The 19,209-nt window shown below is 38.1% G+C and overlaps 1 protein-coding gene across 2 annotated transcripts in view; it reads left to right on the top strand.

Annotated features, from left to right (window-relative positions):
- Positions 1-10,152: 10,152 nt before the first annotated feature.
- The window catches only part of wnt7bb (wingless-type MMTV integration site family, member 7Bb), a 28,741-nt gene continuing 19,684 nt past the window's right edge, over positions 10,153-19,209 (top strand). The window contains exon 1 of one of the 2 annotated variants that reach the window (XM_046860098.1): positions 10,153-10,706. In XM_046860098.1, coding sequence (XP_046716054.1) covers positions 10,636-10,706 — 71 coding nt within the window. In that variant the 5' untranslated portion in view covers positions 10,153-10,635. Of the gene's footprint in view, positions 10,707-13,543; positions 14,085-19,209 lie in introns of those variants that run through there. The other variant, XM_046860097.1, reaches the window with a different exon arrangement.

Raw genomic sequence — 19,209 nt, 5'->3', positions numbered from 1 at the left:
ATCTTCCTTCTTCCTTTCACAACTATTTCTCTCGGCAGTTTATCTTTTGGCATCGTCTTGCGTTTAAAAAAAAACGTTTTTTTCTCCCGAAGCCGTGCAGCTCAGAACACAGGTGAGGTGCGTTTTTTCGTTTCCGTTCGGAAATTTATATGGTCTAATGTTATGGGGTTCAGTTTTTTGGCTTGAAGTTTGTTTAACCGGGAAAAACCCAGGAAAAATTCATAAATAAGCCACTTCGTTGTTTAAGCCGCGGGGTTTAAAACATGGGAAAAAAGTAGCGGCTTATAGTCCGAAAAATGTGGAATATTATTATTACAATTAATTAAATGATTATTATTTATTATAATATTATGGGCTATTTAGATAAGACATATGCCATTAAATTAAGTCATAAGTCAAATCAGTTTAAGCCAATAAATAATGAAATAAGCCCACTTAAAAAAAGTCAGTAGTTCAGGCAGTGAGGATCCACAATCGAATATTAAAAACATTTTGAAGGCAAATGTGAACATATCCTCAAAACCACACACACATTTTCAATATATTCTGTGTTTCGGTGGTCTAAAGTAGGGTTTGGTGTTTGTATAAGGCCCAGTTCAAACAGCCAGAGATGTATGCTAATAGGTGTGTGAATGAGTTTGTGAGTGATTGTTGAAGAAAGAAAGAAAGAAAGAAAGAAAGAGAGAGAGAGAGAAAGAGAGAGATTGAAATAGGAGAAAGAATCAATGTCCTGTAAGCAGGCCACTCCTTCGATAAATGCACACTTTGGTCAATGCTCTCATGTACCAACTCAGTAAACTCCACATGGCAAACTACATGTTCATGTATATAAAGAATATATGAATGCAAAGGGTGGGAAAAAGTTACCAAAAATCAATATTTACTCTTTTCTTTTTGCTGTCGCATGTGGCTTCTAACTTCTACCTTGAGTTGCTCAGTAACAGTCAACTTTACAATAATTATACTTTTCTACTCAAAGAAAAGAAGAAAAACTATTTAGATTTCTTCTAACAAAAAAATCTTAAAAGGATATTTTTTCCATCAAAAGAATTGACACACTTAAAGAATGTTTAAAACAGATGCAAAGCCGAGTCATTGCTGAAAAACAGATTGAAGGCTAATGGCTAAAAAGATTAAGGCAGGAATGCTCAGTTTAGTTGATTTCTTGGGTTGGTTGAGTTTCTGAATGACCTATTAGACAGCACCATGTCTGAATTTCTTCACTGCAATGAAAGGCGAATGTTAGTTGCTAAATACAAAGAAACAGTAAACCCATTGTGAAATATTTTGGTGACTCCAAATCTTTGGTGGTGGCAAATTTTGGTGGTGTATATTCATAAATATACTTGAAATCACTGTGGATGGTTCCACTTAGGAACCAGGAAGATGGATTTGGACTGTACTTAATATATCCTGTTTGCTACAATAGCTTAGGACTACAATCACTACAAACAGCTTTGCCCTCAAGTGCACTCAAGTGTCCACCAGTGAATAGTTCATAAAAGTTAACAACTTGGATGGACATTCAGTATCACCCAAATGAGGATGGGTTCCTTTTGGAGTCTCATGGTTTCTTCCTCATACCATCTCAGGGAGTTTTTTCCTCATCACTTTCACCACTGGTTTGCTCATTAGGGATAAACATATAGAGACTAATTGATGAATTTATCATTTCTAATCTTCATTTATTTATTTTTATTAAAGCTAATTGTCACAATGATTATTGTTAAAGCACAATACAAAAAAATATTTACATTCATTGTGGTTGGTGGTACAAGGACCTCTGTAAAAAAAAAAATATAATAAATAAATACAAAAAAGGATGTCATGGATTTAATATTTGACCAGAAATGGAATAACATGGGTTAAAAAGAGATAGAGATTATTAGAAAAATTGTTGAAAGAATACAAATTCAATCTTTTACATTTCATTGGCCATGGATTTGAATTCTACATTCACATGTGCAAATGTGGGAATATAAGTATGCTCTGAATGGAGGGGTCACCCAGGATGCATTTCACACATAGGCCTTCAGTGGTGTTCTACCTGAATCAATCCACCTCTTAATACTATCATTATGATGCCACAGCTAGAACCCTAGAAACCATCAAAATTATACAGAAATGCGACAAGACAAGACAAGCCAAGACAAGACAAGATTTAACTTTATTTTTCCCACAATGGGAAAATTTCTCTGTTACAGTAGCAAAAAAAAAGAAATGTGCAAATATATAAAAAAGTAGAAACATAATACAGTAAACACAGCACAATATATAATACAAAAGAAGAAAAAGAGACCACATAGGTCTCTTGCACATAGGTAATATTGCACAGTTTTAAATGATTGGTATTGCACATTTATTGCATACATTTTTTTTATTATTATTATTGCAGTTAAACAATAATAACAGTGTGAAATTTGGTGACTGACAGACTGTTACACTTAGGATGTAACAGTCTGTCACTGAAGGAGCTGCTCAAAGATGTTTTATACAAGGGGTGAGAGACGTTCTCCAGCAATGATGATAGTTTAGCTACCATCCTCCTTTCTCCCACCTCCTGTACAGTGTCCAGGGGAATCCCCAAGACTGAGTTGGCCTTCCTGATCACCTTGTCCAGTCTCCTCCTGTCTGCAGTAGAGATGCTGTCGCACCAGCAGACCACACCATAGAATATGGCTGAGGCCACCACAGAGTCAACAAAGGTCTTCAGTAGTGCTCCCTGCACTCCAAAAGACCTGAGTCTCCTCAGCAGAAAGAGTCTGCTCTGTCCTTTCTTATAAATTGCCTCAGTGTTATCTGTCCAGTCCAGTTTGCTGTTCAGATAAACCTTTTTGTAAATTGTTTCTGTTTCTGTAAATGGTTTTCCAGTGGGTACGAAATTAGAGAAAATTGTTTGTTTCTGTGCAAATTCTACAGGAAAGAAAACCCAAAAGTATAAATGGTTCTCGGAAAAGCTTAACAACTGTTTCGAACTGTTTTGGCTATAAAATCAGTTTGCAAGCTCCGCCGATTGCACTCTCTGACCATCTAATCAAAGGACATAAAACTGCTGTTGTTATTGGACGCCCGCTAGATGGCCTTGTAGTGGCCAGGTCAAAATCTGATTGCTTAAAGCAACAGACTTCAAGCAGCATGAATTGTATGCTACAAGCACCCTCAATGTTAATTTGTAAAGGCCTCACAGTAGATTTTGACCGTGGCAACACGTGATGTGATAGCTAAAATCCAGTTGGATAGAAACTCCAATGTAAACAGACACTCCTTGTAGCATACCTATAAGAAACATTATGAGGAATGAAGATAGAATAATACATATTTATGGACAAAATATACCAGATCTTAAAGGTATACCCAGGAAAGCCATGACATGCTGTAATTTTGAGCGAAAGATTCTCGTCATCAAGAAGGTGTGTGAAAAAGCTTATATTCAAATCCATTTTTCAACTCTTCATTTGGAACCATTTAGTTTCAATGCACTATATTAATTGTACTGGACTTCATTTTCAGTAACTGCTTCATCATGCTCTTGGTTCTAGTGGATACATAGTGGATAGTATTTAATCACTGGGCATCACACACACAAACACACAACTGCACACAAATCCACACCTGAGGTCCATTTAGAATGAACAAGTCTGAACCTACAAGTCTGCTTTGTGAGGTGACTGAAAACCGAGTACAAACAAGGTCAGTGGTGGGGAATGCATTGACCTCATTGTCTAGAGATTGTAAATCCAAATCCCACAATGACTTAGCTACATGTGATTGCCCAGGAAGCACAGTTGCAGTCTGGGACGGTGGGATGGGAGACACTCGCCTTCCTGTTAATCGTGTTGACACTAAGCAATAGGTGGCTATTAATATGGGCTCATGTTCAAAGAAGAGGGCAGGTTTGTCATGTAGGTTGATTGCTTATATTAATATAATGTCTTTCTTTCTCAATTCTCTAATAATATGTGTGTATGTTTAGCAACAGCTGGTTTTTATGAAGTGAGTCAGCTAAAAGGACAGGTCTCTAGTTTACTGGCATGAAACTCAATCCAGCCATTGAGCTCTTATCTCCAATACCCTAGCATTCTCACGGTCCATGGCCTCTGGTTGCGAATCCCACAGAGTACTGGGGTCTTTTGTAAACAGCAGTTTTGCAGCACTGTCACCATGTCACAGGAAAATGAAATCCCTTTACTCAGAGATAAAGAGGTACAGTAGAGTTTAACTTTGAAGCTGCAGAACTGCTCTAATCAATCTTAGTGGTTTCTGGCAAAGCATCACAAGCGCTGTTTGTGAAGGGTAAATCGATGCAGACATCCTGAGCCATGTCCTGGGGGTTGCTTGTGAAGTTAAAAGCACATACAGTATCTCATAAAATGAGTACACCCCTCACATTTCAGCAACCATTTTAGTATACAATACTAAAGAAATAAAACTTGAATATATTGTAGATTAATCAGTATTTTAGATTAAGTGCTGGAAGTGCTGGATAACAATGGTGTTCACACAAAATATTGACACTTTGGACACAGTTTTGACATGTTCACTTAGGGTGTACTCAATTTTGTTGCCAGTTATTTTGACATAATGGTTGTATGTTGAGTGTTTTTCAAACGGACAGTAAATCTGTACTGCTATACAAGCTGCACATTAACTTCTCTAAAATATATCATTTCTATAGTATTGTCCCTTGAGAAGATATACTAAAATGGTTGCTGAAGTGTAAAGGGTGCACCTATTTTTGTCAGATAACGTACATGATGAAGTAACTCTGTGCTCAAAGATAAGTGAGTCATATTTTAAATGGCAAATACAAATGTACATTTGTTTCCATGTGGGTTTTATGTGAGTACACATATAGAGTCTTTTTCGGGGTCTTTTAAAAGCTACGCTCATGATGCCCAGATGTCACTGGGTTTCAGCTGAAAAGACCAGATGCACCATTTACATCTGGTTCAGCCAGATGAGGAGGAAGAGCAGATGCTAATACAGCTGTCTGAAAGCCAGAGTATTGCATGGCAATAAATAACAGGACAAAATTCACTGTAAAAAAAAAATCACATGTACAGTGTTAGCTTTAATCACCTATTTTACAATAAGGGGAAAATAAACACACAAAAAATGAGAGGCATGCTGGAGCATATTTCAAAGACTGATATGACACCAATTTACTTTTCATGAAATGTCTTCTGTAAAGATTTGAGGTTTCCTAAATCATGTTTTAGGAACTTTGGAAATCCGTACGTGCTTTTTGAACGTCCCATTCCACATTTAGTCCCTATTTCCTGTTATAATAACCTCCACTCTTCTGAGCAGATGGTCCACCAGATTTAAGAGTGTGCTTGTGGAGATTTGTGCTCATTTAGCCACAAGGGTGTTAGTAACGTCAGGCACCGAGGTAGGTGATTCAAGGAAGCCTGGCATCATCTCACAGTTTTTTACATCCCCTAGTTCAAGTGAAGGGAAAGTTCCTTGATACTGAAAGCAAAGACTTTCAATACAATTGTGTGCCTCCAGTTTTGTGGTAACAGTTTGGAGAAAAACCACATGTGGCTAGAGGAGTCATGTGTGCCAAAACATTTGTTCAAATAGTGCATGTAACCATTGGTATGAAAATGTTTATTTTTATGAATTGGGCAATTCTTATTGATCATCAGTCATATTGTTCGGATCAATTGTATTATTATTTTTATTATTATTTAATCATACATTTATCCTTTACCATTATTCAGTAATTACTATAAATGCATGTGTTCCTACAATGAAACGAACTGATAAGGTATCAATCACATTCATGCTGTTCCAACAAAGCTGCAACAAGCAAACATGTTTGTCATGAACGTCTTAATAGGTTGTAATGTTTCCTTTTAACTTTAATTGAAGGACCTGGAGCTGTTTCATCATGGCCATGCATGCTAATAAATAGAGATATCTAAAGACAAACACCTTTGGCATGAACTTTTAGAGAGTTTAAATGGTGAATGTATCTGGCGATGTCACTGCAATTCTAACCACGATTTGTTTGTCTGAGTCAAATTTAATTCCCAGTTTAAATTATGGAAAACGTAAAGGTTCCTGTAATCCGAGGCTAAAATCTGTAGTCTTCGATAGCTGGTTTGAGATGTTTACCAACAGTCGATTAATGGCCTTTGCGAACATTTTTTCCTCAGATGAAATTGTAGCAGTTTCAGAAGTTTTTAGACATTTTCCTGCAGGACTTCTCCTACGACGACAATCAAACCAAGAACCAATAGGTGCCAAACCTGATGACGCAATTAGCGTGACAACTTCAAACCACCTCAGGGAAAATGCGAAGTCAGGTGGAAGAGAAACGTATTGAATTATATATTACATATTGTTTTTGTTTGCTGCCAGCTACCATTAGCGAGAGAACGTGGGTCTGAACGTGGTGGCATAAAACTTCGAACGAGTCTTTTTTGTGTGCGTAAGTTTTTGACTTGTCGGACATTATGGCAACTGAGATCTTACACTGTGACACGGGGATAACGATTGAACAATCAGACAAGCAACAATCGCAAAGGACTATTAAAAATGTCACAATGTGAGCCTGGCATTAGGTAGGCAGTGGTCAAGACTTGCTAATAATATTAACATGGTAGAAAGACATGTCTTCTTTAACTCGCCAAATGAGACTAGTTATTTGAAAGGATTTGTAGTAGCTACATGTATTTTACCTTTGTGTATTTGTGTTTGAGTGTGTTTTTGGTAGTACACAGCATACAAGTCAAGTTCAATGACTTAACATAGCCTTTGAGTTGTACAGCTGTCAACGCTTGATCTTTTTTTTTCACATATTAATAGAATTAGCTTTGAAAAGGCGTTCTGTTTGAAGAAAGAAACATTCAAAGACTATCTGCAAACGTATACACAATGATGACGTGATCTGGTATGGTATAAAAGTACACAAAACGAACACATGTCCTCACAATAGTAACCCATAAAAAAAAGTGTCTCGTGTTTGAAGAGTTTAATTAAAGCAAATGAGAAAAATCCCCACCCTTTGTCCACAGGGACAAACAATACCATCTTTTTACAGGAACACTTCAAAAAAACGTGTCTGTTTAATTCCCTTGTGGAAAACTTATACTGACATTTAGTAATACCAACAACCATCTGGTATTAGTGATCTTATTTTAAAGGATTTTTTTTTCCTTTTTTAAGAATTGTAAAGTATGGGATTAAGAACAAAGGTCCTTTCTTTTTCAGCTTATTTACATCACCGGTGTCTCACTCACAGTGATGAGTGACATGCCCCAAATAAATGGAAGACACAGAAGAAGGTATGAGCATCCATATGTCTCGGATTTAATTTGACTTGTGTATTAGAAAGTAAGATACCTGACATCAATCAAGCTTTGAGAATCTTTAATGTTTTTAAAAGTAAATACATGTAAATAGTTAAATTATTACAATTACGACATCATGTTCATACAAGTATTGCAGAACTACAGTAGGTTATAGTAAAATGCAGCTAGATGGCAAACTAGTGGACTTGATGAAGTAATGGTATGATGTTTTCAAGTTAGAGAAATACGGAAAAGAGAGAGAGAGAGAGAGAGAGAGAGAGAGAGAGAGAGAGAGAGCTTCTTTAATACAGGTTGCTGTGGTTTGCACTCAGTCACGCACAGCGGATTGTCATTATAAAGCCAAAATGAATGGAAAACATTTACAAAGTCATCTCACCCTCTTACTATAGGCACATATGAGTAAACCTTTCTCAGCACTCACAATATGGAGTGGCTGCATGGTCATGGGTAATGTTAATTATTAATAAGCGGGTCAAAAGTATTTATCAGCGCTCATAAGATCAATTGTATTGTTATTATTATTATTATTATCATCATTATTATTCCATTATTCAATAAAAACTATGAACTTACACTATATAAGCAAAATCGAATACCTGACCCATTAAAAATATGTCAGCTTATGTTGCATTATTATAATTTTCTGTTATAATAACCTCCACTCTTCTGGGAAGATGTTCCACTAGATTTTGGGGTGTAATCGTGGAGATTTGTTCTCATTCAGCTAGGGATTTAGTAAAATCAGTTACCACAGTTACCTGTTCAGTGTTCAGTAGGGTCACTGATCAGAAATCAGAGCTCTATAGCTCTATATCACCTACCCTTAAATTACCTAAACTAACTTTTTAACCTGATTCAACCATCTCCAATACAACTACTTAGATTTTCATTTGGGGATTCACCCCTAACTTCAACTAGCTTAACTAGCTTTTACTGATTCAAGTAGCATAAACATTTTTATAAAAGTATTATTAATTAAAATATCTTCACCATAGTTAACTAAATTAGCCTTGATTTAATCTTATCTTGCTCAAAAAAAAACATATATTTGATTCAATCACCTACATCACAACTATCCAAGCCAGCAAACCACCTACTCTACAACTACCTAAACTAGCGTTTATGGATTCAGACACCTACCTTACACCTACCTAAACTGGCTTTTATTGATTTAACTACCTACACTAGATTCTATAGAATCAGTCATCTCCACTACATAAACTAGCTTTTATGGATTTAGCCATTTACTTTACAACTACCTAAACTAGCTTCTATCGATTCAACCATCTCCCCAAAACTTCAAAAATATCTGAACTAGCTTTTATGGATTTAATCACCCACCCTACAACTACCAAGACTATCTTAAATTAATCCAACCATCTATACCACAACTGCCTAATATAGCTTTTATAGATTCAACCATCTACCCTACAGCTATCTAAACAAGCTTTAATGGATCCAACCATCTACCCTACAGCTACGTAAACAAGCTTTAATGGATTCAACCATCTACCCTACCGCAATCTAAACAAGCTTTCTTGGATTCAGACACCTACCCTACAGCTACCTAATCCAGTCTTTATGGAGTCAACAACCTACCCTACAACTACCTAATCCATCTTTTATGGATTTAGACACCTACCCTACATCTACCTAAACAAGCTTTCTTGGATTCAGACACCTACCCTACATCTACCTAAACCAGCTTTTATGGATTTACACACTACCCTACAACTACCTAAACTAGCGTTCTTGGATTCAGACACCTACCCTACAACTACCTAGAGTTCTTTGATTCAGACACATACCCTACAACTACCTAAACTAGCGTTCTTGGATTCAGACACCTACCCTACAACTACCTAAACTAGCGTTCTTGGATTAAGACACATACCCTACAACTACCTAAACTAGCGTTCTTGAATTCAGACACCTACCCTACAACTACCTAAACTAGCGTTCTTTGATTCAGACACATAACCTAAAACTACCTAAACTAGAGTTCTTTGATTCAGACACATACCCTACAACTACCTAAACTAGCGTTCTTGGATTCAGACACATACCCCACAACTACCTAAACTAGCGTTCTTTGATTCAGACACCTAAACCAGCTTTTATGGATTAGGACACCTACCCTACAACCACCTAAACAATCTTAAATGGATTTAAAAATTTACCTTACAACTACCTAAACTAGCATTTATAGATTTAACCACCTCCATTGCAAGTAGATAACCTAGCTTTTATAGATAAAACCTAAACTAGCGTTTTTGGATTCAGACACCTACCCAACATCTACCTAAACCAGCTTTTATGGATTCACACACCTACCCTAAATCTACCTAAACAAGCTTTCTTGGATTAAGACACATACCCTACATCTACATAAACTAGCGTTCTTGGATTTGAATTTAGAAATTTACCTTACAACTACCTAAACTAGCATTTATAGATTCAACCACATCCACTGCAAGTAGATAACCTAGCTTTTATGGATTTAACCACCTTCCCCAACAACTACCTAAACAAGCTTTAATGGCTTCAGCCACCTGCCCCGCAAATACCTAAACCAGCTTTTAGACACCAGTTGCCTTTTACTGACCCCCTCAAAAGCATTTGTGGTTTAAATCGTGTGTGAAATTCCTTTTACACCCTCATGTGCAGCCTGATAAAGTTCGTCCCGCGCTCCCAGCAGCGGCGCACATACTCGGTGTAGGCGTGGCTTCAGACACCTGCCTTCGCCTACCTGCCTCCAGGCAGAAAGAACTTTGAGATGTCGTCAGGACACAGAGAGCAGCTCTCGATGCGCTTTGGAACCTGATAGCCTCCACCTTCCCACATTCCGCCGGGAGGGAGAGGAGGAGAGAAAGTGTCGAAGAGGGAACTTGAGAAGCAGGTTCACCTGACGAGGAGAGTAGAAGAAACTCAAATCTGTTCTGCTTTCTTTTTTTTTTTCTCTCTCTCTCTTTTTTGTTAAACAAAAGAGCACGACGGAGGGAACGCCAGGAACGACACGGGTTCACTTCTCAAAAGTGTGTGTGTGTGTGTATAAATATGAGTGCGCGCCTGAGCGTGCTCGTGAGTGTGTGCGTATGTTTTACTCCAAACAAAAGACTCGCATAGCATCTACTGGCTTCATTTTAACTTTCACTATGGGTGTCGGATTCCCGAAGCCTTTTAAAGGAACTCGGAGCACCTTGCCCGCCAGACGGATACAGTTGCTTCACCTGTGACTGTACGCCGAAGCGAAGTGCCAATGTGAGAGAAGCTTGTTGGAGTTAATGGCCCGGGCACAGCGCTTTTTAACACCATGCCCAGATCCCTAACCCAGTGGATGATAAAAGTGCTGCTCTGTTTCACCATCATTTACTTGCGCCTCGGGTGAGTTACGCCTTTATACAGTGATCTGACGTGGGTCAAATGGGGGGGTCTCATGAGTAGAGTGTTTATCAGGTAATGGGCATAGGCATTGTCTATATAACATCTGTTGGCAACTTTGTTGGCATCTTGGCTAGAATAAAGGTCAGTTTAACAACATGGCACTTCGCGCTTCTCCATTAAAGCACCTGTAACCGGTATTAGTACATTTCTGAACTGCTTTGCATAGCTGTCCAGAGCATGTAGGCCAAAACACCATGCATGTTACGTGAATGATCTGTACATGCTCTCTCTCTCTCTCTCTCTCTCTCTCTCTCTCACACACACACACATACACACACACTTTTCATAACCCTCATTAATAACAGCTCGAGCTGTATTTCCACATTCCTTCGCTCACACTGTGCATGTTGCAATCGCCTCACCTGTAGTCTAGAGTGTATTATAAATGAAAAAAAAAATGGATGCAACTTACATAATATTATTGCTAAAAAAACTACACAGCTTTCTTTTCTTTTTTTCTAAATGATGTATTACCTTTTTTTTTTTTGCTGTAATTACATCTTAATTAAAATACTCTGCTCAAACCTTATGCACAAGTTTTGGTCACCTTTTCTTCTATTTGGATGTGTATCATTATTATTTTTATATTTTTATAGTTTTTTTTTATGTGAACATGTTGTTCGGTGCATGCACTTATTTCGAATGCAAAAATTGCACGCACACAAATAAACATACGTGTTGGGATGCATACAATAGGATTGTTTTTTTTTTTTTTTTGCATGCCGTATAAAGAAAAGAGGATATTAAGTAACAGACCGCTTTTCAGATAACATTCAGATCCAGGCCGTTCTGGAATTACCTGCAGAAACATAAGCAAGTGAGACAGTCAAAGTCGACAAAAGAGCTACGGCGAGCTCTCCGAGATGTTTGGAATAACTTAGGGGCTGATTTCCTTATAAAACGACACCACAGAGAACCAGTGCCATGTTTTTTTTTTAAAGGTGTTAAAGGTTTAAAAGGGATATTAGTTTTCAGTTATCACCGCTAACATTTTTCCTTGAAAAACACACTATACACAGAATTTCACAAAAGTAAGTACACCCCTTCGCATACCTTCTCAAGGGACAATACTATATAAATTAAATGTGGATATATTTAAAAGTAGTCAGCTTGTATAGCAGATTTACTGTCCTCTAAAAATAACTCAACATACATCCATTATTGTTTAAATAACTGCTAACAAAAGTGAGTACACCCTAAGTGATAACAGCTGTACGTTATGAAAACGTGCAAAGCCACATGTCTTATTCGTCATGGTCATGTTTTTGTCTGCTTGACAGAAACATACACATTTGTGTATCTTGTATTAGAACAGTTCAAATGTGGTGCTTTGGGTACAATTCTCTCATACTGACCACTGGATGTTCAACATGGCACCTCATAGCAAAGAACTTTATGAGGATTTGGGAATTAGAATTGTTGCTCTCCAAAAAGACGCCGAGGCTCTAAGAAGCTCGGTAACACCCTGAAACTGAGTTACAGTACAGTGGCCAGGGCCATACAAAGGTTTTCCAATTAAAACAGGTCTTGTGAGGGTCCATCAAAGAAGTTGAGAACTTGTGCTGTGCGTCAGGTGCGGAAGCTGGCTTCAAAAAACATATGCATAAGCGCTGCCAGAATTGTTTTAGAGGTTGCAGAAGCAGAAGGTCTGCTTGTCAGTGCTCAGACCACACGTTGTAAACTGCAACAAGTCGGTTTGCATGGCGTCGTCCCTGAAGGAAGCCTCTTTTGAAGCTGGATCACAAAAAAGCAAGCAAAAGGTTTACTGAAGACAACCTGTCTAAGAGCATTAATTACTGGAACCATGTCCTGCGGTCTGATGAGACTAAGATAAACTGGTTTGGCTCAAATGGTGTCCAGCTTGTGCGGCAATGCCTTGGTGAGGAGAACCAAGAAAATTGTGTCTTGCCTACAGTCAGCCATGGTGGTGGTAGCATCATGGTCCGGGGCTGCATGAGTGCTGCTGGTACTGGGGAGCTGCTGTTCAATGAGGGAAAAATAGTTTCCGACATGTGACATTCTAAAAGCAGGACATTATGCCCTCTCTTCAGAAACTTGGCCGAAAACACACCGCCAAGATGACAACTGCATTACTGTGGAAGCTGAAAGTTAAGGTGATTGAGTGGCCAAGTATGTCCCCAGACCTTAAACCTATTGAACCCCAGTGGGGCATATTCAAAGCAGAAGGTGGAGAATTGCAATGTGTCTAACATCCAGCTCAGTGAAGGAGTGGATGAAGGTCCCAGCAGCAAACTTTGCTGCTCTGATGAATTTCATGACTAGGAGTATTAAGGGAGTAAGCGAGCCAGTGGCGACTGTGCCAAGCAAAAACTTCCCGAGATGGCATGATGAAGAAACCTCGAGAGGAACGTCAAGAAATTCAATAGGGAACCCATCCTCATGCAACTCAACCCTGAAGTGAATAAAGACATGTATGATACAGAGCAGGCAAGTTGTGTATAAAGATGTGCAGAACAAACCCTATCAGACCCGTTTGCTTCCCCTCGGGCCCTCACCCACCATGACTGTAGCACTCGGCTGAGATACGAGACAGTGGGTGATGACAGATCGGCTTTCAGGTGCTTGTGCAGACAGATCTGAAATCTGTCTCAGGTTTCATAGTGGAGACCCCCTACCCTGTTTCCTTTTGTGTGTGTGTGTTGGATTCAGCAGTAGGGGAATGATCCAGCTTAAGATGAAACCTGATTGTTTGTTAAGCTTGGGGAAATTAACTAAAGATATAGGAGGACGCCTTGAAGCATGGCTAAGCATGGCCAGAAACTCAGAATGAAGCTGATGTCCACGATGTGTTGAAAGTGGAGTCAGGGTTGCCCCTTTTTGTCAGGAGTAAAGTGGGCGGACAGACGCGCATCTACCCAATGGCAGCCCCCGAATACGAGAGAAAGAAAGAGACTCTCTTTTTTTTTTCTTCCTCCCCTTGCCATTCGAAAATCCTTAAAACCATCATCGTTCCAGTTTTGGCACACACATGGTGAGGAGCCTCGCCCGCAGAGACATGACACACTCGCTCTCCGCGCTCGCCGCCGCTGCGCCGCGCAAAAAGCTGTTCCGCGGAGCCGCTCCAAGCCGAGGAGACTCCACTCCTGCCTAACGCTCGACTCCAAAAAGGATACACCGAGAAGATCTCCTTTTATTTATTCTATTTTTTTCTTCTTCTTCTTCTCCTCCTTCCTCCCGAGTCGATCTGCGAAGCGGCACATCGCTCCATGTCACCATGATCGTGTTCTCGTCGCGCACTGCGCTCCTGTCAGTCTACTACCCGCAGATCTTCCTCATCCTCACCAGCGGCAGCTACCTGTAAGTGCGAGCATCCAATAAGGTTCACCCCTAGTGACCTACAAAAGTCAAGTTCTAAACTTACTATGTAGTTTTGTGCATCTCCTCTGATTAGTAAGTTGACTCGTATGTCTAATGCTCATATTTAATACGTTTTAAAAAATATATATAATATTGTCACGGATTTCTGCATGAAACTGCTGTGGAGTCGTGATCCGGAAAAAAAGAACTCATTTGGCCACTGAGTGGCAGAAATGTTCAGAGACATCGAAAGGCCAAGGGCAGCTTGAGTTCCTGCACAGGTGCTGTCTCATGGTTTTCATCTCACCTTTGGGTTCTGCCAGAAGGAAACCTTTTAAATAGTCACCTGAGACAAGAAACAGAGGAGAACAGAGAAAGAGACAGAAAGACTCTCTGTGCCTGACTCTATCTATCTATCTATCTATCTGTCTATCTATCTATCTATCTATCTATCTATCTATCTATCTATCTATCTATCAAGTAACATTGCTACTAACTATTTATCTAGTAAAATATCTATCTATCTATCTATCTATCTATCTATCTATCTATCTATCTATCTATCTATCTATCTATCTATCTATCTATCTATCTAAGTAACATTGCTACTAACTATTTATCCAGTATCATATCTATCTATCTATCTATCTATCTATCTATCTATCTATCTATCTATCTATCTATCTATCTATCTATCTATCTATCTATCTATCTATCTATCTATCAAGTAACATTGCTACTAACTATTTATCTAGTAAAATATCTATCTATCTATCTATCTATCTATCTATCTATCTATCTATCTATCTATCTATCTATCTATCTATCTATCTATCTATCTATCTATCTATCTATCTATCTATCTACGCATATTACAGTATATTCGTCTATGTGTTCAGCTGAAGTAAATTGGACTGCCAGACGGACACCCCCCGAATTCAAAGGTTAATATAAATGCGGTTTTGAGTCCCTGTGGTCAACACTTCAGTACCAGACGATACGCCATTGTTTCTGTTTTTTAAACCTTCTTAATTCAGCATATAGTATTTCTAGTATTTCTAATGTTCTAAGTCACTAGAATGAAAAAGCTCCAGGTTGTGATCAATGAACAGATGTAATAATAAAAATTAAAAAAGATTTGTAAAAAAAAATCAATAAAATCATCAATAAAATAATAATAATAATATTAATAAAAGTGGAATACTTGTACAATAATAATAGGACTAAAAGACATTATTGCAACTATAATAGAAATAATAATAATGATTATTAATAAATATAAAATGATTAATTTTTGAAATAATAATTATAATAAAAATCTAGTGCTTTTTATTACAATTGACACCACCTTCATGCCAGGATATTTTCTGTATTGTTTATGTCCAGGGCCTACCACGGAATCTCTACGTCAGCGCAGTTATGTTTTAACAAAACTATAATCATCAACAGATTTGCAAATTCAGTTTAATGGAACGGAAACTATTTTTTTTTCACTCCCATTGTGCAAAAGTAAACAGTAGGAGCTGAGAGAGGTTGTGAGGTTGAGATCGGAGAGTTTCCCGTAAGCATGTGGTGCCAGCCAGTTCACATGGGTAGCTTTGAGGTTGTTTAAGTCAGTTTTGTTTTAAGTGGACAGTGAACTGCATGATATCTCAAGCCAAGCACAAAGACACCATTTATTTTCTCTTGTTTAAATGGAGAGTGCATTTACTTGTCCGGCCGGATTATTTATTTATCATTTACCAGAAAGTCCTGCTCAGTTTTTCGCGTTTGATTTATTTCGCTATATTTTCCGTCGACCGCAATTCCATCCACCGCAGTTCCATCAACCGATGCGTGGTTTACATGTAATGGTACCCCAATTAAATTAATGTTTTTACATTCTGTTTATAGAGCTAGCAGAAAAAAATTGTCTTTGAGAGCATGTGTGTGAGAGCTTTAGAACAAAAAAAACTCCTCGATATTTCACCGGTTTACTTTTGCCACGAAGCCTGTGAACCTATTAATCCTTTCCGGACTGCTGAGCCTGTAGAAACGTAGTGTCAGGTCATCCACCTTTGCCGGTCGGTGGAAAAGCACTGCAGCTGAATGTAGAGGTGGAGAGCGAGCAGTACACTGTACACCCACACACACGGGTTTCCTGAAAGCTTCGTCACCAGACCGTGACATGATCAACAAACAGTGTCAACTGCATGCAATGGGATGGTGACATCACCACAGACCTGCCAGCCAGTGATTGTGTCTCGTCCCCGCTTTCTTCCTTTTTTTCGTCACAACCTGACCTGAGGTACAACGTTTATATTCAGATTGTTGAACCAAAATCACCACTGAGCAGACGTGCCAGTCAGGGCATTATACTTGCTGGAAAGCTGGCATGTCATTATACGTAGCCTTTTCTGGACACTGAATAAACAATATGATGGTTTGGGAACGGTTTAGTGTAAAGAGTTCCACAATAATGTCGATTTTGTGTCGCGAAATTTTCAAAAAAAGCTTATTTACAAATGAGGTCGAAAAGGCATTCTGGATATACTGTATATATATATATATATATATATATATATATATATATATATATATATATATATATACACTGAGATTTTTTGTAGCTGTAGATTTTTACATTTTTTCTTCACTTTAATGTAAATTTATACCAACTCAAGTAGCACTCAAATAAACAAGTTAGTAAGAAGAAGAAAATATACATTCAGTATGATTTAATCTGTACTGTACACCAACCAGAGGATGATCAGTTTCAGTATTTTGTAAGCTATATTGCAAACCCCTTCCCTCTTTTTTTTTGTCTTATTGGGTTCCCTTAATTTCTGGAATGTTCTTTGACTATAGTGACAATTAAAATCCAGGAGCATTTTAACATAAAATCGTTCAAATTTGCATGATTTCTTTTTGTTGTTGTCTGAAATACAACCTAAAATACTGTCGAAATGTCTCAAATTTTTTTTTTGTTCGAACTTCCTTATTTAAGATTAACTCTGAAATCTTGTGGTAACTCCAGGGAACCTTCTCTTTTGTTAAAAAGGTAATGTTTCTCAAAGATTTCTGACATAATATCATAAAAAAGGGGATGCACCAGTGTGAGAATTTCTCTGCTGAAAAATATTGCAGAATTATGGTTCGGAAATTGACTTATATGTGATCCGGTCCTAAAAAATTAAAAGGAAAACTGTCAAAAAAAGCAAACATTTGGAAGGTAGAGAGATTAGAGGCTAGAATATTGGGTGTTTTAGTTTTAATTTCGAGTTTGAGATTGGCCAAAATATTTTTATTAGTTGCTATTTTTATTAGCTGTTTTTTTTTTCATTTGTGTTATTTTGTGCTGGCGTGTTTTTCTCGCCGGAGTTCATGTTTATTACGGGGCTGTTAGAAGTTAAATAAAACTTGTTTGAGGATGATTGGCTTTGCGAAAAGCTTGAAGCAGAGGTATGGGTCCACCGTCTCCGTGATGCGGTCTTCGTTTAGTTTTCTTGCAAATATTCAGTATGTGTTAGGGTCCTTCTTGCTGCGACACCTTCCTTTTTTTTAAGATTTAGTTGCATTACCTGCTTGCATTTGCAGTCCAAAACACATGGATTTGATTGTCTGCAGAGACGAGAGATGTCTCCCGATCTTGGAGCGAAGGACACGTTTGTTGGTTCCTCATCTCTGTCTTTATTGCACATGTGGTTTTGTATTTAAGAATAATACTTAAGCCTTTGTGGACATGGAAATGCAACTAAAGTAGACTCAAGCCAACCATATCCAATTTCCAATGAACATTCCCTCCCTTCCCAACAAACCCCCACCCCCAACCCCATCCACAACTTTCATGTGTTTTGTAAGGGAATCCATAAGTAGTAAGTGCCCTACCCCCACCCCCACCTCATTTTTTTATTTTTTTGCTGACACACATCTTGCATGCTGCAGCCTGCCCTGCTTGTGGTGGAGTCCTCGGTGGTCGACGTCATACTTCAAAGCTGCCAGTGTGCTTCCATGGGCTTTTCACAGCCCTTGTTTCTGATATGTTTGAAAAACTTATATCTGCATGGGTTTAGATGGTTGTAAACACAAGGGCTTGGTTGTTTAGCTTTTTTTATCACAAGCACAAACTATGCCCAAAATACCCAATGCCTACTTGGGAACGATCGTCAGGAGCGAATCAACACAAGAACAGGGCTGAGTTTACTGATTTCTGAAAACTCAGCAGAATTCTGTCAAAACGATCTCATTTATTGACATCGTATTATAAACCAATCATCCTTATGTGTTATATTAAATGCTGCTGAAATGCTGCCTAATAAATGCTTAATTCATTTTTAGTTGATTTGTATAGCACTTTTAAACAATGGATATGGTTCCGAAGTAGGTTTCAAGAAATAAATTGATTACAAATATACATTTCAGTATTAAATAATAATTCAGTTAATTCATTATTTATTTAAATTTTATTTGTTTAGCGCTTTTTACAATGGAAATTCTATCAAAGCAGCTTTACACAGATAAAGCGGTAATATTTGTCCTTGAGATCCTCTGAGGAAGAACCCTGGGTGACACTGAATTTCCATTCATAACAGTTCCATCGTTGTTGAAAGTTATCATTTGTTCACTGATGGACTCTTGAATGCAGAAACTGTTATGAATATATAAAATTATACATCCCCTATTCACCTTTAAACGTCTAGGAACGTTGCATGAATGTCTCATGAACTTTTCTTTTTCGTCATACCATCTACGTTTTGTAAATACAGTGAGATACCAGATTTGAAGGAATAACAGTTATGGTGATTTGAGGGACATGGATGTGAACCACTTCTAAATTTGAGAAGCAGAAATTACAAATCGTGTCGTCGCCTGCGGCGTGTCCGCCGCTGGTTAGGTCTGGAAACAATTGCAGCCATGTTACCTAACAATTAGTGTACCAACCCAACTTACTTTATCAGGGACTCGTGCCAAACCATTGTGGCCAGACCTCACCCACAAGCAAATAAACACAATCTCATTTTCTGCTCTGACCTTTCCGACATGCATTGTCCAATGTTTGTCTTTTATACCTTCTAAAATATATTGTGATGTCATTTCTTTTCAGGAGATTGTATTGAGAAACTTTTAATAAGGCTCTGTCTATTAA

Source organism: Silurus meridionalis, chromosome 10 (assembly GCF_014805685.1).
Source record: "Silurus meridionalis isolate SWU-2019-XX chromosome 10, ASM1480568v1, whole genome shotgun sequence".
Classification (NCBI taxonomy): Eukaryota; Metazoa; Chordata; class Actinopteri; order Siluriformes; family Siluridae; genus Silurus; species Silurus meridionalis.
Note: the sequence above shows the minus strand (reverse complement) of the source record. Positions and strands in the feature narration are given on the sequence as shown.